Below are 25,884 nucleotides of genomic sequence, written 5' to 3'. Positions count from 1 at the left end.
CGAGCAAAAATAAAGTCACAAAAAAGAATATGCATGTACATGTGAGCACACCGAAAATATTTACAAAAGGGAATGGCGTTAGGAAGCTATACACACAATACACTATTATGTACAGTTTGACAATCAAGGAGCTAGTCGGAATGAGTCGAGGTCAAAAAGGTAGAGGCTGAGAGTGTATATGCTATATACTCCGGTGGTGGGGCTTGGAAGTGGAGCAACGGATGAGGTCTTGGCTGTATTGGGATACTGTATGTGAGTGGGCAATGCAGACTTGTTTCTCGAACCCGGAAAAGGTAGGCTTGCCGTAGGTTGCTATCGGTGGCGAGTTTGGGGTGACGGAATCAGGCTTGCTTGATAGATGCAACCATGTCGCCATGGTTGGAACTTTAGTCGGGCTTAGTAAGAAGAGCTTGATGGTGTGCTTGGTTGCTTCTAAGGCATGCGGCAAGAGTGTCTAATCTGGCACCTGGGAATTTAGTGGCACAGTCGGCGACAGCGAAGGGATGGGTGCCTGTGGGTCTGTTGTCTGCAGTAGACAAGAGGCTTTCCGTGTCCAGTTGTGTGAGCTAAGGAGGTAACTTTTGGATGGACCGTCACACCAGCACCTGGGGCGTGTGAATTGAGACAGTTCTGATGCACTTTGAGTGAGGATCAGAAGGCAAGGGTGCCACGGGACGGGCACAGGATTGCCGCAGGATCTCGGTGGGAACAGATGCACCGGTACGCATCCCGCTGTCTGCAAAGGCACTGCTAATGGCTGTAGCGTCTCCAGAACTTGGAGGCAATACTTGAAAGTCATCACTGAGAAGTTGCGGGCTCACTGGTTGTAGATTTGATAGAGCTGACAGTGGGGTAGGAAGTTGGTCACCGTAGAATGGGGATGAGATGCAGAAGGCACAGTTATCATGTGGTCTCCCCGTCATGGCTCCTGTGGTGTAGGTGTTGTGGTAGATTTGCGAGTAGTGGTGCAGCTCTCACCAAGCGCCAGTAGCAAAGAGGACGATGCAGGTTGAGCGGCTCCTTCAGGAGCATCAGCCTTCAAAGGACACTGCGCGGGCTGCATAGTATATGAGGAATTGGTATGCCGAAGTATTCGAAGAAGGCGGTCTTGAGGCCTTCCTACAGGTTCTCGTCTGGTGGCAGAAGGTCAAGACGAGAGAAGACGTGGGCGGGTATCTCTCGTTTGAGGAGCAGGTACTGCCAGAGCTGTGATGACGTGCCATTGTCGTATATCTGCACGTCTACCTGAGCAAACCACATGATAGGGTTGTGTGGACAATTCGACCACAATTGCGCATGCCAAGAGTCGTTGAGCATCATCGGTGGGCACCACTCTTTTTCCAGCTGGTCCATAGCTGCAGGTGAGGCTTGGTGGCTGATGGTGCTGAGCCAGTACTTGTTGGTGCTCTGGTTAGGATGTCTATGGTCACCAATTATGTAGCGGCTGAGATGCGACGAGTGGCCACATTTATTGGCGGATTTGGCATGGCCATGAGTGCGAGTGCATTGAACATGGCTGAGGAATCGGTGAATGTAGCGACCGTCTAGCTGGGCACCAAGCTCGTTCTGCTCGATGTGCTAAGTGAACTTCCTCTTCATCGCCACCATGTTAACGACGGCGCTACGTGCTTATTGGCAACCAAATACTGTCCATGCCACGCCATTATGGCGTTCCACCCTTGTTTAGTTGTCACCATGGCCACCAAGATCAGTCCATGCCTATACCCAATCCTGGAGGCCATTGCATCAGCGTAGCAGTATTGTCATCTGCCACAAGATGGCGCCACTGGTCATGCCATAATGGTCATGCCAGAAGCACTTGTTAGACACATCTAAAGAAACCTGACCGATGGTTATTGTCTTTGTAAGTGTGCTACAAAAAACAAAAAATGTGGCGGGGAATTCATCAAGTTTAAGGGAAAGGCAGGCAACCTTTTGGTCAAACATTCATGGGCCCTGCTGAATGTACAGTCAGCAACAAAAGTTTATAGGACTTAAGATTTTTGGAGAAAATCAAACTCCCACAAAGCCTCAGCACGTAGCCTCGAATTCAGGGTTTCTGTGTGTAGTGACTTTTGTGACCAACGCACTGATCTATGAAATCGCAAACAGCACGCCTTCACAGAGCAAAAATTTATATTTACCAAAGAAGTGAACTGACTTTCATGGTTTCTCCAGGCCTCTCCTATTTCCCAATGGAAGTGGAATAAAATGAAACCTCTGTCCTGTACAATTTTATGGCAGATTCTGTAAGCTCTTATAGCAGATCATCAAGCTTTAGAGGAACGTTGTTGAGTGGAAAGCAGGTTTTTCATTATGTGTTGTAGAGCCCCTTTTACATTTGGCTTCTTGCATCCAGCATTCTTCCATACTTGTACCAGTGTTATAGCAAAATTCGGCACATTTCCCATATTTTTTTTTATTTATTTAGAGAATACTGCAGGTCATCTGGAGGCCCTAGCAGAAGTGGATATAAATATATTCAACTAATACAAAAATAAATGCAATTCAGATCGATCAATACAAAAACACTAAGAATTGTCTTGAAAAACCAAGTTGCGCAACTTGGTTCTTCAAAGCAATGCACCAACTAACCCAGCAAGAAGTTCTTCTAAGCTACCAAGTATTGTAACAGCAACAACAACAAATAAGGTGGGAAGTGTGATAACAAAAATAGAAAATGAAAGAGTCGCAGTAGAAGGCAATACCAAGAAGCGAACAATTGAAATCAAGAGTTCTGACAGCATTCTTTATTTCCGCATTTTCAAGCCACTCTTCTTTTTTCTTTCCAGGGACAGCAATGAAACGTCCGTGTAGAAAGATCTCAGGGCAACGTCTGTCTCACTTGCCTCCCTCCTCTCCCAGCTGCCGCCACAGCCAACTCTGTACATACAACAGGAACAAACGTCTGGCAAGGCAGCGACAGACTAGCAAGGTCAGGACGATGACCTCGTGACCCCGATGACCTCGGGAAGGGGGGAGAAAACAAATGTTCACATTCCATCCACTTTGGGACCAATCAATCATCGTCGCTTTCACATGATATACATGCATTGTACACATACAAACTCAAGAAGGGCCCTGTACGACAGCCCAGAAACAAATAAAAAAAAGCCAATAAAAGCCAAATGGTAGAAGTAGAAGTAGTTGTGAGAACCACTGCCCTTCCCCCATTTATATATGCAAAGTTCACAAGGAAATGTAAATGTCACACAAGTGCATGCTGGGAATGCTTTTCTCTGAAACTCATATTTGCATAAATGCAGCTGAAGTTCGAAATGAGAAATTGATATTAAAGTTGACCACGAAGTGAATGCTTTGTTGATGGCGACGGACAAAGCTGGCGCCAAGTACATTGACACACGTTTTACATTTGCCAATGCTTAATCGGTCAATGGTTAATTACTTCACGCATTGCATGTTTTGAAGGTGTTATTATGATTCAAACTTTTTCACTATCTTTTTCTAGCCCCTAGTGCCTGTGTCAAAGCTACAACCATGCAGCAGTGTGTAGACACTAAAGTTCAAGCTAAGTGCGTCTCCATTTCATGGGGAATGAGACAAGTACATATATATGGCCTCTTAAAGAATTTGGACCACTGTTCTTCGTTGCACTCAGTCTCAAAAACTCAAAGGCACAGCCTTGTGCCGAGCTCCTCGAGCCTAGCAGTTACTGTTACACAGGTGAAGCTAGTCGAACCTTGCTGTAATGGAGGCGCATCTAACATGAAAGTACCTTCATTACATCCAAATATTTGTTACATGCTGCAAGATGTTACCTTCATTATATATTATACTATGTATGTGTTTCTTTATGACATTTTTTGCAAATCCTGACCTCAACAAGAACAAAGGCAAAAGCAGATATTACATGTGCCTGGTCACCTGGAGCACCTCTAGCAAAGCGTCAGAAGCCATTTTTTACAAAGCTAAGTTCACTTGCATTAGAGAGAAGAAAAAAAATTTTTCACCCGTGATTACGATACTTGTAATACGAAACTTGAGTGCAGTTCCATACGTGTTTTCATCTCGCAATATATTGGCTGGCACACATAATCTGTCTCATGTGACACATTGCAAACGGAGCGCAGAGTGGTGCGACTGCCTCGCTAATCAGATCGCGAGAGGCAGCGCGTGGGTGACGCGTGGGCGCAATTCACAGCAGCCGCTGCGGAGAGACCTCCACTCGTGCAGGGCTTTGTTTCCGTACAGACACGCGCTACTCTGGTGCCGTGTCATAGCCGTCGTCACCGCACAGACTGTCTTGCACGGCGCTACACTTCTCGTGCTTTCACCATACCTTCCTCCTCCGCTTCCCACCTCATGGTGCCGCTGCACCCTCCTCCTCCGTTTTCCTCCTCGCGCTCTCTTTGCTATCACCGCCTTTCCATTCGCTTCCATTTTTTTTCTGTGCTCATTCACTCGGTTATCAAGTACGATGCCGACGCTCGCCGCAGGAATGGGCGCCGAAGAGCTGTGCTCTGAAAGAACTGTTGCGGGGAAAAGTGGCACCTTCAGCCTACTTCCAAGACGACCTGAATCGAGTCCTTACTATGCAAAATTTGAGATAATCGTATTCACCAGTCCACATCTGTTGTGCCCGTTTGCATACCTTAACACAGATGCCAACTTTGTTTAGAAAGTACTGGAGTCAAAAACCAACAAATACTAAAATTTTGTGGAAAGCACTGAAAATTGTTATTCAACACATTCACAGTTTATTAAAAATATAGCAGAGCTTGTTCCGTGGGAACACCGCGAACAGGCACTCGGCCCTATAGTCGCAGTTTGGATGACCTATGGCACAAACAGGAATATCCATGGTTTTATTTTTGAAATGCCTATGTAACGGCAGCTGAAATTTCGGTTGCAGTTACACAATGATTCTCTAGAGTGGGTGGTGGTGGTGGATCTGAATTATCAAGATGGCAACCAGTCAAAGTTATGAACACAATAGTAGTAAGGGCAGCTCGCCAGTGGCAAAAAGCACTTACAATTGAGACATCCTCTGAATTTGACTCGGGAGTCTCAAAATTCAATTGGTAACTGTGCCTTTATTCTCTCGAAATCAGTTTTGCCCTAAACAGGGTGCCAATCAAAAGTAATAGAATTGTTGTCATTACGACAGTTACAAACAAGCTCTAAAACTCCGACCTTTCACAGTATGATTGTGAAAGCTAACAGATTCAATGATCTAAAGAACACTGTAAGTGCAATAAAAAAAACTATAGACATCACAGAGCCCAGGATTCAAATGCAAACCAGCTTCACTGCTCACCGATTCGTCATTGCTCTGTCGAAATTCATTCTGCAGAATGGGCGCTGGCAAGTGATGTACGTATGTCTGTATTCACTGTTATGCACACTTCCGTTCACTGTGTAAAAAAAAAGCAGCTTTATTTAATTATGATTATAGATTACACTTCTGCCTCACCGTGTTGTCAGTAATGGTCATCATAATTACCAAGCAAGCACTTAATTCAGAGCGGGCATTAGTAGTTTGCTAAAATTTTGTGAAGCTGTTCTTAATTGCTGGTCATTTACCAGTTCGGCAACCTTTGAAATCCTGACCCTGCTGTGCCACCTGCCGTGTTTCCATGCGTATAACCCACAATGAAAAACTAACATCTTTAAATTACGTGTCGGTTACCCGGAAGCTTTTCTTTCACAATTGTTTTTGCAGCAAGCAAGTCTTCACAGCAATGCACTCCATACTGCCGTGAAGCCACACCCAAAGGCAAAATTAGCATGTTAATTCAACAAGGGACAGCAGAATGAGTAGCAATGACTGAGCAAATCGAAACTATTCTTGGAGCTTCCTTTAGGCTGGAAATTTCACTTATGCAGTAGAAGTTCGTCACAACAAATTTGGATCTGACACAGAAATACATTCCTCATAAGCAGAAGATTCCCCATACATTAATGTAAGCAAAAAACGCTTTGTTTCATCCGGTGATTCATTACATCTACATTCACTATATCTAGGTATGAATGCATACAAAAATTTAACTGTTGTTTTATGCAGTTATTTGTGTGGGTTAAATGTTTACCTTTGCTTTGAGGAGTGTAATTCATGGTCATAGATTGTACTGAAGGGTGGGCTACGACTGTGAAAACGTTTGTTCCATCAAAAGTGGTTCTTTTTTATTGTAATCACGATAGCCGAGTAAGAGGCCGCTACAGTTGCTGTGAGGATTAGAGAGCTTTAGATTAGAGGACGCAAGCCGATTGTGTCCCCTAATCTAAATCTCTCTATTGCCAACTTTGTATGAATCACAGTCGCCGAGAAAAAGCCTCCGCAAGCTCTTTAATACCTTCTTTGGTTGATGCATGCTGCTCAAAAAAGAGCAAGCAAATGTGAGAAATAGCATGCAGCTGTGTACAGTCACCCAGAGAAGATCCTAACTCTGCCACGATTGACAGGACACAAGAACAGAAACAAGTCTAAAATGGGATGCCAAAGAGCAAAATTATTTCAACTGTGTTGGTAAATTACTCTTCCACAATACCAAAAAAAGAAAAGCCTTTCTTACTATGAGGGTAGGCTTGATAAGTCGGAAAAAGAGACAAGAACTATGGACGGGTTGGCTCCGACCTACCGTATAAACCGGAATACAGGTCGAGGTTCACCCCCCCAAACAGGAAACACAGCTATTGCTGCTCCTAGTCTTATATAGCAGTCTTCAGCACATTGCGAGTCGCCATCCGTCCAAGTCAAGGTCAGGAGTCAACCTATGTTCCGGGCCAACCTATATACCGATTTATTTAAGGTAGTTTATCTTTTATTTGTTAACAAAGACTAAATTGTGTTCCAAGAGCAAACGACTGAACTTGGCAACTTTCAAGCACGTTCGCCCGCACAAAAGAACCCAAATATGGAAAAAAATTACCTTGCAATCCGCGACGTCACACTGGCGCTGGAGTTTCCGCACGAAATTGAGAAATGAAATTTCTAGTTATCAACCTTTTACTGCGAAATGAACAATAGAGTTTCATAGGAATACGTCATCAGTCTAAAGTGACGTGTTTCTGTTTACTGTCCTTTTAAAATAGACCATGCACCATCCAACACACTTCCGTAAGCTTCAGTATGCTCATTAGAGAGAATGTATGCAGTATTAATTTCATTACTATATTGAAGCTTACACCAGCCTAGCAGATTTCTTTAATAACAGATACATTATAGCACTATTGTAACAATAGGCAGAGATGAAAACTGCCAACAAGCATGAACACATTTCTATCTACACATTTTTGACCAATCCATGACTTGTTTTTCATGCCTCTGATGTACATTCAGTGTAATTTTGCAGAAGTGACTTGTGATCACGTTTTGCCATTTTACATTCCATTTCAGGGATACAATAAAAAAAAGGAACACTTAAAGCATGGGCTAGCAAAACTTTAATCAAAAGCAAGAAACAGGTCCGGTCAGGTTGTCAAATGAATTAAACCACTCGCTGCGCCTCCTTTACACACTCGTGATGCAAGACAGTTAAAAAGACTTACAGATGCAGCACAACTAATAACCGTACAGCGAAAATGCGGTGATGTGGCCCTTCTGTGGCTAAAAAAGGGTGGTATAGAGACCCCTTGCTTCACCACATATGAGCAAAGTTATCACATTTTTAATGAACGGTTATTAGTTTTGCTACATCTGTTGGCTGCTGTTCGAACTAATGTCAAGCCAGCAGCAACCCGTGATGGTGGTTGAATGCCCCAGTTCCGACAAAATAAAATCCGATGTGGCTTCAAAGAAGAGCACTGGCACGGACGGTGGTACTCGCCGGAAATGCCAACCAATGTGTGCATACACAAACACATGCACACTTACACGCACACGCACTGCTTGAGAACACTCTCATGACAGACGGCATATACAAGCAATCGAGGTGCCAGCCTCTTTCTGTCCGAGCAACTATACAGGGAGAGCCAATATAGGATATTCAAACAATTATTGCAGAAGTACGAGCCGTAACATGACTCGCTGACACATGATAAGTAGTTATGGTGTTCAAGGAAGTGTGACACGGCATCATAGTTTGCAACGTAAAAGTATAAGAATTTATTTTACAAGAAAGATGTAGGGTGCCATGTCATTCAGTGTATGTCGCAAACTATGGTGCAATTACTATGATTCGATTAATTTACTGTAAGCCATGTAATCAATGTAAAATTATGTCGTGCATTTATTTCACAAACTATGATTTGACTCATTTTACTGTAAGCCATGTAATCAACGTAAAACTTTTATACTTTATATCACAAACTATGATGCAATTAATCTCACTGTAAGAAGCAAGGGGGTATAATGGTCAAGAAAACAAATCCACCATTCCTTTTTACACTAGTCCACACTGCGTAAAACAAAGTGGGGTTTTGTCACAACACATACAGACCTGCCATGTGGACTTGCAAGAACAGTCGCAAACTAATTGCGACAGACATGTAAATGCTATGGTGGTCGCAGCGTCTTCCTCTAGGTGACCATGCACGACCAACAGACGACAGGATCCGGCCAAAGCAAAACGGACAACACGCACGCACGTCGCCTTGTCGGTGCCGCTACTTAAGACAGACGTGTAAGAAATGCAACAGCGGCCGCATGCGTCTCCAGGTGGCTGTACAAAGAGAGAACTCCGCGCAAAAGGGTCCAACAGATGACGGGCACAATAACAGACACGTGCACCACACGTCAGCGCCGTCGCTTGGCCTTGGCAGCTGGGCGCCGCTTGCGGTCAGGCTGCTTGGCGAGCAGACGACGCTTGGGCTGAAGCTGCTGCTCCACCAGGTCGGCCAGCTTTCCCTGCTCCGCCAGCATCGACAGGAAGGTGCAGATGAACTGGTCGTAGTTGTGCGTCCGCCGGCAGTCATCCACCTGTGCAGAAGTGGTTCCGAGAACATGTTAACGTGAATCAGAATGGTTGTTAGCCAAGCTTTCTGTTATGACCACATGATGTGGCAAACAGCACAAAAAAGGGACAAAAGGTTAAGTGAACAGACGACACAGGCAACTGCGTCGTCTGCTTCCTTAACAATATTTTGTCACATTTCTTGCACTGTTTGCCATACTATCAGTCATCCGCCTGTTATACCAAGAACATTTTAACATGAATTAGAATGGTTAGCCAAGCCTGCTGTTATGACCACATGATGTGACAAACAGCACAAAAAAGGGACAAAAGGTTAGGAGAACAGACGACACAGGCAACTGTGTCATCTGCTTCCTTAACAATATTTTGTCATAATTCTTGCACTGTTTGCCATATTATAATGTACACTGCCTACGTGGCCATTCCACAGCGACGACAGTTGTAGTCAGTCTCCCACAAAAATTATAGAGGAAAATCTGGCGTTAGCGTGGGAATCACTGGTACTACTGCATAGATTGGCCTATACTTTGTCTGTACTCAGTTTCATACACAGCAGGCAACAGGGACTTCCCTCACTGCTTGCATTTGTTACTGAGAAATAGCGTGTCACATATTAAAGAAAGATATTATAGGCATGGATCAGGTAATTCAATTCAAAAGTTCATCTTGTACTACTGTGTTACAATATATGGCAGTTATTACTTGCAAGGCATCACAGATCTGTATGTATTTTGACCATCTGGGATTCTTTAAATGGAAACTAAAGAGAAAAAATTTATTTTGGCTGTGTTAGTAAATTCCAAAAAGCCACTATTACATCGTGAGAAAAAGCTTGATGAACCAGAAAAAGTGTAAAAAGGAAAGACGGGTGGCAACACCACCTTGAAATTCCTTCATCAGCTCACCGAGATGTGATGGATTTCTGCCTACAAGGGCCTGCCTAATTTATTCTTTATCGGTAAAGATAGACTTCATATAACAAAGCCAAAGACCGAACTTGGCAAGTTTTACGAACCTTTACTCAGCTGCAACGGCCCATATATGGAAAGATGCTTTGAAATTTTTTATGTTACACAGACGCTGAGGCTTCGGCACAATAATTGAAAAACTGAACTTTGACCTTCATTTTCTTCTCTAATAATCAACCAATTACTGCATAACCAACGAACATACTTCAGTGTTTCCCTTCAGTATCTCTTTAATGTGCCGATCATGCAGTTTAACATAATCTGATGCTTAAAAGGATAATAAAAGGAAACACTAAATCAGTTTTCTTAGATAAAGTATTAATTCAAAACTCTAATTTCATTAATTTCAGGGTAACAGGTTAATTATTTAAAGACAAACCGAAGATCAATGGTCATGAGTGACTAAACTGCACGTTGCTGTCGGTCCACAAGTTTGGTTCGGGGATTATAGCTACTAAAAGGTTTTCCAACGTGCCCTCGAAGCACTCGAGAGAATCGGCCACTAAGTTGTCACTTGCAGACATCATGCATGCTACTTAGCGAGGTGCACAAGTATTGCCTCAGACTTCATTTAGAGGCCCACTGCAATGAAATTTTGAGCCACGTCGAAAGCCTAGTTTCGTATAGTGTCAGCATAGAGTAGCCACTCAGTAAAAAGTGACAACTGAAACATGAGTGGATGCATCACAAAAAAACTAGCAAAAATAAACATTCCTCATGCCAAAACTGAAAAATAAATAATAAACAATGAAAGAAAGACTACATTGTCGTTCGCACTATCTGGAAGTGATGCAGAAGCCAGAAAGTTGCGAAACAACGCCGGGCATAAACTCCGAAATTGGGTGGCGTCTGCATTGTGCTGACGATCTTGCAGACCATGCTCCGAGATTTCGTATCATATCCACTAACCACTACGTCTCACTGTTATCTGCTTAGGTGCTATTTAAAGGCTGTTTTAAAAGGTAGACAATTACCAGCGCTGCAACTTCACCAAGATTGCTTAAACGGTATATGCTACTCGTATACATGACCAGTTTAGCCAGAGTTTCCTTCCAATAGGCCTTCAATATTAACAGCACAATATGACAGCAGCTGATGCTGTTGGTGCCATAAAATATTTCCCTTGCATTGAAGTGCTGTAGAAGAATGTAATCAAGCAACTACCCTTGCCGCTTTCATCCAGTCAAATCACATTACAACAAAGTCGTGTCTGACATTAAAATTATTTTATTACATTCAACATTTGTTATAGACATATATTCCTTACATGGTAATATTATTTAAAAAATGTCACATATTTACTTAATTACATCCAATTATCCATTATATCAGTGTTTGTTATATTGAGGTTCGACTAAGTTACAGCTACAAGCTATCGCGCTACAAATCGCATCCATAAATACTGCAAACAGGCCTTCCTTGCCACAATACACCACTTCATTTCTACGATCATTCTGCGTTCTTGAAGTATACTGAAGATACTGCACAGTTTTGGCCGGAATGGCTGCTAGGGAAATACAAACGGTCTGGTCAATGCTCAAAAGAGCGCTCACCACATATTTGCGCCGCTTGTCGACTTCGTCCTTGAGTGCACTCTCGCATGCATTGATTTCGGCCTCGACCGTCTTCAGCAGAGCCAGCAAGTCATGCGGTGCAAATGGGTGCTCTTCTCCTAGCCTCACCACAACAAGCCGGTCTATTTCTCCACTACTTGCTGCACCTGTGGTGAGAAAAAAAGAAAAACGATGGAGATCTATGAGATGCCTGCAACTGTAATGCATTAGCATTAGTTTTCCTACGTAGCAGGCATGGTGTCCGTCGTTACAATGAACTATACAGCACACGGAACACAAACACAGCCACTAACGCGAATTCGAAGTGGAGCTGCTGACGGCCGAGTGCCAACAGTGCTCTGCCACGTTACAGCATGCTGCCTCGTCTCCTTACACCTGTATCGGCTTCCTCTCCCCCTCTTTGCCGTACACAAGCAGACAGACGGTTTTTTTCGTTTGCGTGACAGTTCTAATACTGACACATTAAAAAACAAATGCACGCAAATTACAACACGTTCATTGCAGCTTGGGTCCCGGTAGTTATTCCCACTGTGTGGATGTGCAAGGCTTTCCTCCAGTGTGCAAGCGACGTCTTTGCTAGAAATCAACGAAGAGGATAAATTCTTGTTGCTTCTGGTATGGCGGGTCGTGGCGCCATCTCTCTACAACTTGAGGAAGTTTCAAAGAGCACAACTTCCAGGCGGCTCACTGGTGGGTCATGACACATCGGAACCAAGACTTCAACAAGTGCTTCTGCAGTGAATGCATTAAAAAGTCTAACTAAACAAGTTAATTTTGAAATTTAATTACATGGAATGTCTTGTGCAAATCCTTGAACCCATTTACACTTGTTAACTCTGATCTGTTTTTCATACACACTCCTGTCTCTTCTTGAGGCTAAATACAAGCCCAAGTCAACCATACTGCGCAAGTTATTAGTATATATGCTACGTGTTCCATACATAAAAGCATCAAATTCAATTACTACACACAACAATACCACTAGCAATGCCTGAAGTAAAACTGCCATGGCAGTCGATATACCAGGTGCCTACGCTTCATGAAACCGATACATAAATACAGCACGACAACACAAATATGAGAAACAGTGCGCAGTTCTCACCAAACAATCACTTCTTTTCTCCTGCTTCCGCCATCACAATGTTAGAGATGGAAATAACATTATATTATTATTGTTATTAAAGCAAGGCATTTTTTTGCCTCTTCCCCCCCACTTTGGAGTTGCTGGCTGCTACTGTCCTGCCAGTTATAGAACATGGGCCAATGGGTATGAGTGTGAACAGACAACATACGCCACTGGACATGTAGAGCTAGGTATGTGAACATTCTTGGCCAATCCCTCAGAATGGGCAGACGAGCAGAACAAGAGGCAAGAAATGACGTCGGCAACAGAAAATTGAAGACGTCAGCTATAGAGATGTCAAGAAGTCAGCATCACAGGCTGCTGAGTGTGGAGAAAGATGTAAAGGAAGTAAAATGGCACCACAGAATGCATTGAGCAAGGAATGCCGAGCCACACAGAAGTAGACATTTCAGTAAACAACAAAGAAAGCTTTGCTTTCATGTACCATATACGTGGGATCTGCCAATTTTATTATTATTAAAAGTATTATTATTAACTGAGGCAACTAGCCAAAAAATCGCACATGCAGACTTTCTGTTCACATACTCAAATCGGCAAGAAGGTTTTACAGCGAAGCTGGGGTATTCACGCAACAGTTTTCACGCTGACGAAGGCCACAGCACATGGCGGCCTTCATCGGCAGGCTGCTCAGGTCTGTCACTGACGCGTAGTCCATGTATCAAGAGTGCTGCTCTCTTCAAACACATCCCCTCCTACATGCTGCCTTACAACAATGTTCATGCCTGTGAATGCATTACTTCAGTGAGGCCCCGCAAAGACAGCTCAACTTGCCTGAGGACTGTGGTGCTACAGACTGGTGTGCTGCCGCCTGCTGCGCTGTTGACTGCTGCTGCTGCAGTGTGTGTTGTTGCTGCGGAGATGTGACTGGCTGTGGCGGTGGTGACGCACCTGGTGGCGAACCTCGTACGGGGGAGTTGAACGCACTGCCCACCTCGGACGCAGTGTCCGTGCTCGAAGAACCCGAGCTGGGGGCTGGGGAGTGCGCCTCCATGAGGGGGCTCTTCGCATAGTTATGGCCATCGAGCGCCGGTTGCTCACGAACCTGTAACGTTCACGGCACTGGAGGCTTACAGGGGAGTGTGGCACTTGAACAGTGATGCTCGAAGCACTGTGGTTCACTGTTCGCTGACCACAGGCCTATTCTACTACTATTCCGACCGATAAGATTTGTCACTAAGTAAGTTCGTTGCAGTCTAACAGACACATATTAGTGCCAATGTTAGACAGGACTGAAAAATAACAGTATCAATGCCAAAGAATGGTTGCAAGAAATGCAGTTCCTAGGAGTATGGTTATACTGAGCTAGCTGGTACGGGTTCACGTTGAAAGCTTGCTTTGCTCTTCTGAGACGGCATTCTCCACTAGAACAGCCAATGCTGTCCCCAAGCGAACCTGATGAATAGACAGCATAGCACTGAAACAGATAACAAGGGTAAGCGGTGCTTACCATTTGCTGAAGTGCTTCTAAAACGATGCCACGATTTGTCCTCAGTGTTCGCAGCTTCTGTTCGTAAGCCTGTCTCCGGTCAGGAACGACAGCCATGAGGTTAAAGCGGATGTCTCCACCGCCGAGCCTCTCAGTAATGACCTGAAAGGACGCGTTTGTTGCCTTGTTGAAAACAGTGTGCATGTTAGGTCGTGTCTGTGTCAACCAAATAACCTGCCAGAACAACATGACCATTTGCTATGTGCATCTTCAAGAACATCGCAGGCTGTAACACAAATAGTAATTTCTGAGGTCAAATCAAATACGGATAGAACAGTGCCAGAAGCAAATCGAATCAAATACCATATTTGTACGAATATAAGGCGAGCTCTTTCCCAGAATTTCCCACATCAAAACATTCCTTGCGTTATATTCATGCTCCTGACACAAATATACAATTCTTTTTTTCTCATTAAAATTTATTTATGGTGCATCAAACTGCAGTAGGATACGCCAGTATAGGTATAAAGGCGCCACCATGTACAGAGCTTTTTTTAATTGTACGGCGGGCATTTTTGATGCGATGCCTCTCAAATAACTTTGGCAGCATGGAAGGCGATGTTGTTCACAACGACAGTGACAAAGACTTAATAAAAAGATGTCATAATCATAACAAACAAATTTTTTTTTTTTTTGGTGAGATGTCCCCTTGTGTCTCCTTGCATTATATCCATGGTCGCGTTATTTACATTAAATATGGTATTGAATAATTTTTAAATAATAAACAGCCACTTTCATAATTCATGTAAAATGATGTTCACATCCTAGTATTCATAATGTTAGCGAGTACCTGTCAAGACAATGCACATCGTGAAGCACTATTTATAAAAACCACAAAGGGGGCATCTTTAAAAAATCAGCAGTTTGTTCTCCTACACAGGGCATTTCGCAGAATTCGAATTGCTGCTTTTTAGTTGGAAAATCCTGGCTCCATGAAAAACATTGCCTGCTCCGCTATGTACAAAGCCTGCGGGCATGAAACTTCTCATACCTCTGCCCCAATTTTATGTTTGATTACCTACAGTTGACATTGTGAAATATTGAATAAAAATTTGATAAATATTCATATTTAAGCTCACACCAATTAATCAATCAAGAACAATAGTTGTTGCCCTGAAAAGACAAGCCTCCTCATTGAAACGCTGGCTTCAGCCCGAGACCTTGTTTGGCGTCTGCAAGTACATTGTTTGGCCACCGTTGATGACTTAGAAGAGCAAAGAAATTCTTGCCATGCGAAACTTGTCCGTCCAATCTTGCCCAGGAAGCCATGGCCCGTGGTCTATGGGGTATGGTTTCAGGCCGTCCAGTTCATAAAGGCGGCCATCGATGGGCACGTAGCTGACAAAGTGGAATGCTTCCATGGTTCGACCCATGGGCACGCCGTGGGGCTTCTCCTGGGGCTGCCTGGGCTCTGGCTTGGCATGCGTGTTGTGTGCCCTCGCCAGCTCGGGAGTGTTGCCAATGGCATAGCCTTTGTTCTGCATCAAAAACATTATGGCCTTAATTTTAGTACCATGCCATGCCATGACATGAACAGGTTCCTGTTAAAAGGCTTCCATAATGAGCATCAAGCCATGAACTTGCAAGTATTCTGATGATATAATTTACTGTGTTATTAAAAGGAGTACAATCAACTTCTGCTTTGTCTTGGCCAAGCAAGGATTTCGTGATGAAGTGGTTAATTAGGTGCACACCAATATCAATGGAACAGTTTCATAATGATGGAGGGAAGTGTTGCACTGATGACAATATCTCAGTAATGTGTGTACGCATCACTCATTGCGAAAAAAAAAAAACGGCTTCATAGCGACAGCCGCTGATTGTTGAAAGCAGGAAGATATAAGAACCAAAACACTGCAAACAAAGCAAGTCTGTCGTAGGTACATTTGAAAAAAAAAAAAACGCGTAAGTTAATATGCATGCCCTGAAAGCAGGGGCACCTCTCGTGTCATCGCCACAAGAAACCTAGCAAGCGCTATTTTTTTTTTTTTAATACCAAGTGCCCTCTTACCTCGGGGTCCATGTTTCGCGTATACTCTTTGAGCCTTGTGAGAGTGGAACCCAAATATATCTTGGAACAGTTGAGCAGAATGCTTAGGAGAGAATGCGTGGCACACGAGTTGGGAACAATCTGCAACCAGAAGAGACGGGTAAGCAAGCCTGTCATGTGCGCCAACGCTACTGCAACAAATGCACACATTCATGATCGTATGTTTACCTGGTGCGCGAAAAAGATGGAATTGACGATTTCCTCTTTCTCGACAAACTTTTCCTCCTGGACGACGACTTTCCTCCGCGACCGTCTTTCTTCGATCCATTTGAAGAGAAATATAAAGCCGTACACAGGCCTGTGGAGCAACAGTATGAAACGAAACGTTCCATGTCGTTTTAGCGCCAGCTGCTACATGGCAGCCCGTGCTTTGCTCGCGCAAATGATGCCAAGAAAACGCTCACCCTTCTATGGATTTCTGAAGATCGTATATCTCGTCCACTTGTACGCCTTTCACGCCAAAATCTTCCAGCAGAAGCGTGAACAAGCCTGCGAATGCGACGGAGCCGGAAAATACGACGACGCCAATAACCGCAATCAATGTTTACGTCGATTGCAAGTCGCCGCACGCGCATATGTTACCTGGGTCGCTTTCAAGTTCAAGCCAGCCATCGGCGAGACGATTGAGATCTACGGGCATCGCTCCGATGACCAGTTATCTGTCGACGGCTAACAAAAACATGCTGACAGACAATCAGCGAGTAATAAAAGCCGATTGAATACTTGGCCGTTGGTGTGTGGCTGTCGTTGCCACATGCCTGCAACTGCGTTTTCACCGTCGAGCAGCGCACATTGTGGTAGACCAAAAACGTGTGAGCGCCCCAGATGTGACGGCAGCGGTCTGTATTTTCAGAGCACACGCGGGTGGTTGCTCTCTCATCCTTTAGCAGCCGCAGCGGCGCATGCATCCGTGTCGCCTGCCTGACTGTCGACTGCTACTATCAACTGCTACTGTTTCGACCGTGTGTTTTACGTGCGCATCACGGATTTTAGCCTTTTAGCAACTAACGTACGTTAGTACTGAAGTTTGAACGTAACCATTCGATGGACAACCAGTCACCATGAAGTTCGCTGGTCTGCTGTTTTCCCGGCTAGGCGTTAAAAATGTGCCTGGTACCAGGCGTTTGGCAACGTTATCGGATGAACTTCGATCAAGATTTTCAGCTTTCAAGGGCGGCACCGTTCAGCTGACAAAGGATGACCATACGGGCATCGCTGAAGTTTACTTCAGCAATCCTACGAAGAGAAACTCGTTTTCAGGTGCGCTAAGTTGTTTCGAATCCCATCTGGCTACGACGTGACTAGATCGGAATGTGCTACGTCTCCCATGCATATGGCTCTCGCAGCTGTACCCGGCTCGTTCGTACTCATACTATTCACTAAAGCAGCATTTGGCAGTGCGCTTTGTTTAATATTATTCTTACACGCAGTAACTGTTTCATTAGAAACCGCCACCAAAGACCGCATATCTTCAAAGTTCGAGCACCGCAAGCCAGCAGACTAGCTGGGCACACGTACATTTTAACCGGTATTCGGCCCTGAGCAACATAGCAGCACAATTGCATGCGCAATGCTGTACCTGTGCAGTAAAAATAGCTTTGCCGCTTATGGGTTTACATGATGTGCTCTAGAGTACGGTGCACCGCGTCAGAAGCACTCATGCACTATAGCTGTCCGGAATACTTATAGCTATATTGCGAAATTCCAACACCGAACTTGAACACTGGCTGTCCGGTCCTTCAAACACCTACGCTGCACTAGCCATCATACATATAGTCCTTATACATGAGCAGCTGTATCGTTTACAGGCCCTTGTGTGAATGATCAACATACATTTACTACCAGCACAAATTATTATGTGAAGAAAATGCTAATCACACCCAGCCGTTGCATGTAATTATATACACACTAGGACGACACATGCAATCACTTCGTAGCTTGTTTCCAAGCATTGCAGTCGCAGATGTACGTTTTGGGGCCTAAATAAATTGAGCCGCATTTACAAATGCAAGCGAATAAGGAAGTGAAATTCGACTTGTTTGCATTTGAATTTATGCTGATACTATGTTATCCTTTACCACAACATGTTTTTTTTTTTCGTAAAAATGCTGTAAAAGACATTAATGTAGAAGCATGCTGCATTTCACAAAGCACAAAAAAAATATCACATTGAAACTCTAGAATTAATTATTACATACCTCACAACATTGTTGAGCAGAGAAGATGAGTTGCAGTCATTAGGTATGTATAGTTTTCTTACATCTTTGAGTGTACGAAAATTAAAACTGATGTCATAGGAGCATGACAATAATAAGTTGAAAGGCATTACTATACACAATTGCTAGAATTTGTATCAGCTGTTTGTACATGTCACATTTGGTTGCTTGCTTTCAGGGCACATGATGCTACAGCTACACGACATTGTCACTGAGCTGCGGTCTTGGAAGGAAGGCAAGGGTCTCGTGTTTTATGGTGGCGATGGCGTCTTCTGCTCCGGTGGTGACCTTGACATGATGAAGGCACTGAACACACCAGAGCTGGGCGCCCAGATGGCAACGATCATGCATTCAGCTCTAATGGGTCTCCGGGAGCTGCCTCTCATTAGCGTAGCCCTGATCCAAGGCAGGGCCTTAGGTATGTTTGGACATGCATCCATTCACGCACAAGCCTTGCAGTCTACAAAATGTTGCATGCGTCCACATGACAACAGGATAATGAGACTTCTGCCTTGGACTGTTGTCATGAGATGACACCAAGGCAAATGATTAGCGCCTTGCAGGAGCTACTTGGGGGTTAGAACATGCCAGTGGCTAAAACAGCAGCGCATGTAATGCAGGATGTGGAGGCTATGCTGGATACTCTACATTAGCCAGAAGCATTGCTACCACATCTGTGTGACATCATGCGTACATTTTACCATGATGTTCACCCTGTTGCCATCATCTACCTCTTTTGTCCCTACCTTTCCCATTTTCTTTTTGCCTTAGTGTGATGTAGTAAGTCAGAAACATACCCTTCAAGCTAGTCCCTCTACGTTTCCAGATGTGACTGTAGTCTCTAGACTATAGTTATACAACCACAAGCGAATTTATTAAGAGGAATTGTTTTGCCAACATTACGAACGTTGTCATCGACCATACAGTTGAAGAAACCTCAGGATAGAAGTATTGCTTTGCAAGATTGCGAATCATTTCTTGTCATAAATGAACTAGTCATATTTAGCTCATAGAAATGCTTTGACTATGGTTAGCCTTGTATTTTTTCTTCATCACGCTGTGCAAATCACTTTTGATACCTTTCAGGCGGAGGAGCTGAGCTGACAACAGCCTGTGATTTTCGCATCATTGTACCTGGAGCTGAAATTCAGTTTGTACAGGTGAGTTTTGTTGAGGACATTGTAACAAGCTTGCGGTGACAAGTAATGGGAGCATGGAACAAAACTATAATTGCTGACAACCCAGGGCTGCCAATACACCACTGTGCAACTCAAAGAAAATTTCTATAGATGCTCCAGCCTGTTGCCACATTTACTCATGTAAGGCCAGCCCTCATGTAAAACCCCCACACACCCCCGCTTTCATGGTCAAAAATGTGAAAGAAAAGAAGTTGTACCAAGGTTTTACAAGGGTAATTCAAAAAGTAAAGGCAATTTTCGCATAACATCCTTTATTTAAACACAGGAAGAACATATCACTCTTTTCACATATGTATCCTGCATGGCAGTCCACTTTTCATATTGTGCAATCAGCTTCTCTATCTCGTCCATGAAGAAATGTTTGGTCGCTCATGAAGCCATGTCTGCACCGTTTGTTGGACCTGGTAGACCACGCAGTGCTTCCATCAAAACGCCGCAGGTATGGTAATTCAATGGCTCCAGGTCAGCGCTGCATTTTGGATGGGGAAGCAAAAACAGCCTACGGTGGACATCCGCTGGTTCTACATGCTTCGACCACGGGGAGAGCACTACAGCGTGCTGTTCTTCAATGGCGCAACTGGAGATTGGTGCATCTATATGTTTTGACCTCTTTTCTCTGCAACAATCGACTGAATGAGGCAGTGATTGATACTCTTCCACATCACTCCAAGTAGGCACGGGGTGACGTCGACGCACCCAGCCTTCGTTTATTCCATCAAAAACGCGAAATTGCCTTTACTTTTTGGTTTACCCTCGTATATTGAATACATGTCATTTGTTATCCGTTGATACCATCCCTAAAGCTTTAAAGTTGCTGGAACACCTGACAGCATAGCTGACACCGAGGGCGACCGATAGAATTGAAAGTTGTGCGAGTTGGTATAACTGCATTTCGTAACAACTTCGCAAAGATAACATGAAGACGGCCACAGGACAGTGCTTGTCTGGTGGCATTCTTAGTTGGCGTGTGTTGTCTGTTTGAACTGCGGTTACAGGAAGAGGACAGCCATACTTTGGGAGTGTGCCGATGACATAGTAAGCTCTGTTGATGAAGGCAGCAACATCAAGAGTAGGCGCGATGAATGATGCAGTGAAAGTTGATCACTGATGCTGAATTTTGAACAAATATGTGTTTGGTGTATAGCCAGGGTTTGCATTATTCTGTACTTCATTCGCAATGTCATTCACTGTTGTAGGAGGTGTTTCTGTAATGACAGGTGTGACAATATACATAGCGTCTGTTTTTTTATTATTAGCGGAATTTTTAAAAATCACCCGTGACATGTACAATTCTACTTCTTGAGCTGGATTGCACTCAGAGATAAAAATTATTTGCACGAGAAATCAAAATGAATATTTTACTAATTAGCAAAGTTTTACCAATTACATTACGTCACATATTGCAATTTGCAAATCGTAGCCAGTGACTTATAACGGTTTCACACGGCACACTTCATATCACAATCGATCCAGGTCTGAATTCCTGACTGTGATTAGCTCCCTCCTGCAGCTTGCAAAAAGGTGCCAGTCATGACCGAGAAAGGAGATTCCGATCTGGCCTAATCACAATCGAAAGTGAGCTGTGTCACATTCGTATTAGAAACTCATATCCACTTCGAATAAAATTATGAGGATGACACAAGTTTCAAGATATGCATTCTCAAAGTTTGCAATGAAATTGCATTGTTCAAGTAAATTTTAGCTTCAATGTATAAAAATGCATTCTCGTAAAGAAGTAAGTGGAACAACAGTACATTTTTGCCACAAGTTTGACAGCACTTATCTCAAAAGTGGTGGCAGCTTCAAAATGCATTCCAACTGGACATGCTTTGTAATGTCGCTGTATTCAGTTCATATATTGTAATATGTTGGCACAAGTAACTGGGCAAACATTTGTTAGTGAAATTTTGCTAATTAGTCAATTATGCATTTTTGATTTACAATGTAAGTAATGTCCACCTCGTTGAGTAATCCTGCCCAAGGAGTAGATTTGTGCTATATTCCATAGGCGATTTTTAATATGTGTTAACACTACAAAAGAACACCAGGTAGGTACATTTACAATCCTAGTACTATACAAGCACAACCAATTGAGATGGTGATCTAATTGCGATCAGCATGAGTTTGTCTTCCCCATCTTTTTCGCTGTACTAGGCACCCTGAGGTGGTATTCATCTGCTGTTGTCCTTATCTATATACCATACTTCTGTAAGATTCGTCCCTGTCAAGAGACCGAAAAACTGTGCAAGTCTTACATGAGTAAGTGCAGTATTTTTGTTCATTTCCGTGACGTCATTGTGGAGGAGAACTTCTTTCAGTATCGGCGTTTCTTGGGAACTGTGTTTCGGAGCACACAGGGCAAGTGCATATCACATATATCACAGTTTTGTGCATGGAGCTTGTACTGAATTCCTGGGTTGTCACCGAGTTTGAAGAAGAGGCGAGTGAAACACTCATACCCGGCTTGCAGGTGCGGATGGGCCTTGTTCCAGGCTGGGGCGGGACCACAAGGTTGGTGAGGCTTCTGGGTGCTCACGAGGCACTCAAGCTGCTGTCGTCGGGCCGAAAAGTTGGCGCCGAGGAGGCTCTGGAACTCGGGCTCGTGGATTACATCCTTCAGAACTACGAGAGTCCTCTAGCTGAAGCCAGAAAGTGGCTTGGCCAGTACATTGCTTGTGACACCCACGTCATAAGGGTATGTTTGTTAGAAGCCAGTGTACATTGACTGGCGGTGCTTTACATCTGGCCCTTTTATGTTATTTTATTAATTTTTTGGAAGCAAAAATTTCTTTGTGTAGCCACCCGGATTTTCCCGATTGTGGCTGCTGTCTTTCCATACAGCTCACGCTTAAAGAAAATGAAGCTTGGATTACGTGGCTGATGATTGGACCTTACTCCAGTCCCCTAGCACAGCAGCCCAGTGCTTTAACCATTAAGCCACAATCGCTTGTATGGTTCTATTGTATTAATATCAACTAGCTCTTTCAGATGATCGCCACGTGTGTGAAAATGTGTATGTAGCAAGCACACGCGGCAGTTTCCTTTGCACCAAAGACGCAGGAATGAAATGGGCAAGTTTATAGCATTTGATTAGCCGCTTCACATAAATTCCAGTATGTAAATTGTATCTGCATAATCTTTTTTTTCGCTAAGTCGGTTGTCTGGTGGTGTGGCTTGTTCTGTGACGAGTCGTCCTACATGTCGACCATGCGTAAAGTGTTGGTGAGCTTAAAAGTGCTGATACTGAAGAAGTGGAGTACACTGTGATAAAAGGTTATTTCAAAAGATTCGTCGATGCATGAAATGATGAACCTGTTCATAAAGAAACAACAAGCCATTTGGTGTTTGACATATGGCACAATGAGCGGCACAGAAACTCTTCGCAGCTACGCAACTGACCAAACAAAAAAAGTAGGAGCAGGAGGCAGGAGCAGCTACGTTTCCATGGTCTGGACTGGAGCAAGGGAAGCGGCTTGACGGTGCACAAATATGCAGAATGCGTGAATCACGTTCCCTTTCATATTCATGTACACAATGCACAAATATGAAGGCGAACAGCAGATTTCTGTTTAAAGCTGGTAATTTTCCTTGTTCCTGCTTTGCCAGAGAATAAAGAAGCGGGATTCTGCAATGCGAAAACTATGCAGTGAATAGAAGTGAGCGAGTTTCTCATTTACACATTTGCAGGAACTCCTGTTTGAACACAGAAGAAATATTCTTTCACAGATTTGTGTAGTGTGTACATCTTGTCATAAAAAAAAGATTAGCACAAGTGATTGATGACTGTGGTGGAAAAATTCTGATGCTCGCTGGCTTCCCTTGGCTTTAAAAATGGTCACATGGAGTTAGGCAGTTGAAGTGACAATGGCTGTCTTTTTAGATGCAGGAATCGCAGCGTTTTTGGAATGCTTCTTTTTCTAAAGTAAATGATTAGATCCAGAAAGCTCTAGTGCGTCTTATTCAGCGCTTCAACTTGGCATTGACGATCGCAAAGAAGAAGTCGAGTTTTTGGCAGCCTCTCTCACGTGGCCAGCAATTTGATGAAAGCACTTTGCTGCCAGCGCTTCTGCAATGTATTTTCCTAGCAGCACCGGGAACAACACGTCATATGGAGGACAACAAAATCACCCTTGATTTGTCAAGCTTCATATAGACTGTTTCTGTGGCCATGCCTATTACAAAAACACAAAAGAACTAGCTGTCACAGAAAACGGGAGATAACGAATGAACTACTGATGTTGTAGTAGCACCTGCTTTTTACTCATTAAGAAGATTGCCATGGAAAAAAGGATTATAGAATTACCGACATGACATTGTCGACTTTTTGTTTTTTACGTTAGATAAGGCCCTGTGCCTTGAAACCATAGAAAAATGAGTGACAAGCCTCAGCGTACCTTAAATACCTTACTATAATAACTTTTCTGTGAACCAGTTTTGATCTTGTTTCCCAGGACTGGTATGTGTCATTATACAGAGAATGGCCAAGCAGGAAAAGAACATTGTGACATTTTGACACTATCAGGCTCGTCTGTTATGCTGCTATTCATTGTGCGGCTCGATGTAGCAGTATAGCAGACTACCAAGCAAGCCAGAGCAAGTAGCTGAGCATTGAACAGACAAGAAGGTAATGCCCCGGTGAAGCTTAAATGTAACTACTCATTCGCTAGGTTGAATTGGTTGATTCATTAGGTTTAACATCTCAAAGTAAACACCATTGCTCTATGATAGACAGTACAGTTGAGAGCTCCAGGTTAATTTTAACTATCAAGTAGGTTTTTAATTACCTGAATCTAATGCACAAGTGGTCTTGCAGCCCCCACTGAAATGCGTGGGCAACAAACACATGACCAGGTAGAACATAGAAGTGCCTTATCGTAGCTAGTGGGCTGCCATGTCATTGTGTGATACTGTTGTAATTTTTTGCAGACTCTGAAGGAAACTATTGTGAAAGCAAGAGAGCTCTCCACAGTCGATAGCCTCCGAGAAGAGCTGAGACTCTTCTCCACCGTGTGGAGTGGGCCAGCCAACCGAGAAGCCCTGAATAGGAATATAAAGCACTGACGGGTGTTTCATGTCCACCTGTTCCTAGCACTTCAATCAAAAATGTTTCGGCACAAGAAATGTGATAATTGCATTGAATACCGACTGGGTTTGTTCTATATTAGAGACCCAAGTCTATGCTGATTGCACTGACTGTTTCAGGTTATGGGAGCGTCTAGCGTCTATATAAAATGGACCATTCTTTTACTTCAGCAGAGCACTTTACAAATTTGCCGCCTTAATTGGTGGCTTTTTTTTGTGTGTGTGTGAATCAAGCTTTCAAATAAAAGAAGTCACGAGTGAAGATCAGTGTGGCTATGTGTTTTGCTTGTTTGTAACCAAATCTTTTGAGTATATGTGAGGCATGTTAGACCAAACAGCTCGTGGGTGCTTGGATGGATGTGATAAAATAGCTGAAAAGTGTGCGCGTGTGCGCAAGCGCACGTGTGTGTGTGTGTGTGTGTGTGTGTGTGTGAGTGAGTGAGTGAGAGAGAGAGGGAGGAACTGGCTAAATTTTTGTAAATGACAGTACAATCACAGCAGACATTTGCAGAATATACCAGTATGAATGGGAAGATGCGATTGAGTAACAAATATGGCAAAAGTGGGACCCAATTTCACTTGCTGGTACCTGTAGTGCAAAAACAAAAGTAATCTGCAGTTTTGAATCTATATATACCTAATGTGTTTCGTTTTGTATGAAACTACCAGGCAATCTAGAGCGAGATGGTATAGTGGCACTTGTTACACTACATTAACCCAAACAAAGAGCTTGCAAGAGGATGGAGACTTTAAGTGATCGACATTGAGTAAAAACATTGCCTCAGGCTAAAGCCAATTCATCTCACCTTGATAAAACTTTGGATCCAGCCTGAGGCTTCTCTCGTTTGCTCTCTGTTCATCACTACACTTCAGCAACTTTTATTGTAATAACCAACAGTGCTATATACTTATATTTGCTGAACATAAACAAGTCAGCAGCAACATAATCATCACGAGCAAAGAGAGAGGTTCTGTGATGAGTATGTACGTGTTAATTTCGTTATTTGTGATCACAACGTTGCATGATGTTCCGGTGTGTTCTGCCATATATGTTCTAAACTGCGTACACACATATGTGTGTGTGTGTGTGCACGCGCGTGCATGTATGTATGTGTGTGTGTGTGTGCGTGTGTGTGGAGGAATTCCTTCATGCCTGTTTTTGAACTTGTCCCTCTTTTTTACATGCAAATTATATTAGCATTCATTAGTAACCAGTGACCCAAGTTGTCTATTAGCTTGGGCCACTATAGGTAAGTGCGGGCTGTAGTCTTGCAGAGAAGTACATGGCCCAC

At 43.5% G+C, this 25,884-nt stretch overlaps 3 protein-coding genes across 3 annotated transcripts in view; 2 read left to right on the top strand and 1 right to left on the bottom strand.

Moving 5' to 3' along the window:
- stan (Protocadherin-like wing polarity protein stan) overlaps positions 1 to 4,056 on the top strand; it is a 72,474-nt gene extending 68,418 nt beyond the window's left edge. Inside the window, exon 33 of the mRNA XM_065424488.1 lies at positions 2,793 to 4,056. Coding sequence (XP_065280560.1) covers positions 2,793 to 2,817 — 25 coding nt within the window. The 3' untranslated portion in view covers positions 2,818 to 4,056. The remainder of the gene's footprint in view (positions 1 to 2,792) is intronic.
- Positions 4,057 to 7,386: 3,330 nt separating this feature from the next.
- On the bottom strand, positions 7,387 to 16,871 carry caly (ubiquitin carboxyl-terminal hydrolase calypso). The gene is made up of 9 exons (XM_065424489.1): positions 16,678 to 16,871; positions 16,500 to 16,584; positions 16,264 to 16,393; positions 16,057 to 16,176; positions 15,275 to 15,523; positions 14,007 to 14,147; positions 13,414 to 13,601; positions 11,395 to 11,551; positions 7,387 to 8,878 (listed from the first exon to the last, which is right to left on the bottom strand). Exons 1-9 carry the CDS (start codon positions 16,733 to 16,735, stop codon positions 8,696 to 8,698), a joined length of 1,311 nt encoding a protein of 436 aa, XP_065280561.1. The 5' UTR covers positions 16,736 to 16,871; the 3' UTR covers positions 7,387 to 8,695.
- A 140-nt stretch (positions 16,872 to 17,011) lies between these two features.
- Positions 17,012 to 25,884, top strand: part of LOC135896117 (uncharacterized) — a 35,450-nt gene continuing 26,577 nt past the window's right edge. Inside the window, exons 1-5 of the mRNA XM_065424458.1 lie at positions 17,012 to 17,355; positions 18,490 to 18,729; positions 19,398 to 19,471; positions 21,981 to 22,205; positions 24,437 to 24,568. Coding sequence (XP_065280530.1) covers positions 17,157 to 17,355; positions 18,490 to 18,729; positions 19,398 to 19,471; positions 21,981 to 22,205; positions 24,437 to 24,568 — 870 coding nt within the window. The 5' untranslated portion in view covers positions 17,012 to 17,156. The remainder of the gene's footprint in view (positions 17,356 to 18,489; positions 18,730 to 19,397; positions 19,472 to 21,980; positions 22,206 to 24,436; positions 24,569 to 25,884) is intronic.

This window comes from Dermacentor albipictus, chromosome 6 (genome assembly GCF_038994185.2).
Source record: "Dermacentor albipictus isolate Rhodes 1998 colony chromosome 6, USDA_Dalb.pri_finalv2, whole genome shotgun sequence".
In the NCBI taxonomy this organism is placed as follows: Eukaryota; Metazoa; Arthropoda; class Arachnida; order Ixodida; family Ixodidae; genus Dermacentor; species Dermacentor albipictus.
Note: the sequence above shows the minus strand (reverse complement) of the source record. Positions and strands in the feature narration are given on the sequence as shown.

Excerpts from the sequence above, each read along its gene's own strand:
- caly (XM_065424489.1), bottom strand. The coding sequence starts at position 16,735 with ATGCCCGTAGATCTCAATCGTCTCGCCGATGGCTGGCTTGAACTTGAA. Across the intron at positions 16,177-16,263 it reads CCATCTTTTTCGCGCACCAG|ATTGTTCCCAACTCGTGTGC; the intron begins GTAAACATACGA and ends TTCTGGTTGCAG. Across the intron at positions 13,602-14,006 it reads TAGAAGCACTTCAGCAAATG|GTTCGTGAGCAACCGGCGCT; the intron begins GTAAGCACCGCT and ends TGAACGTTACAG.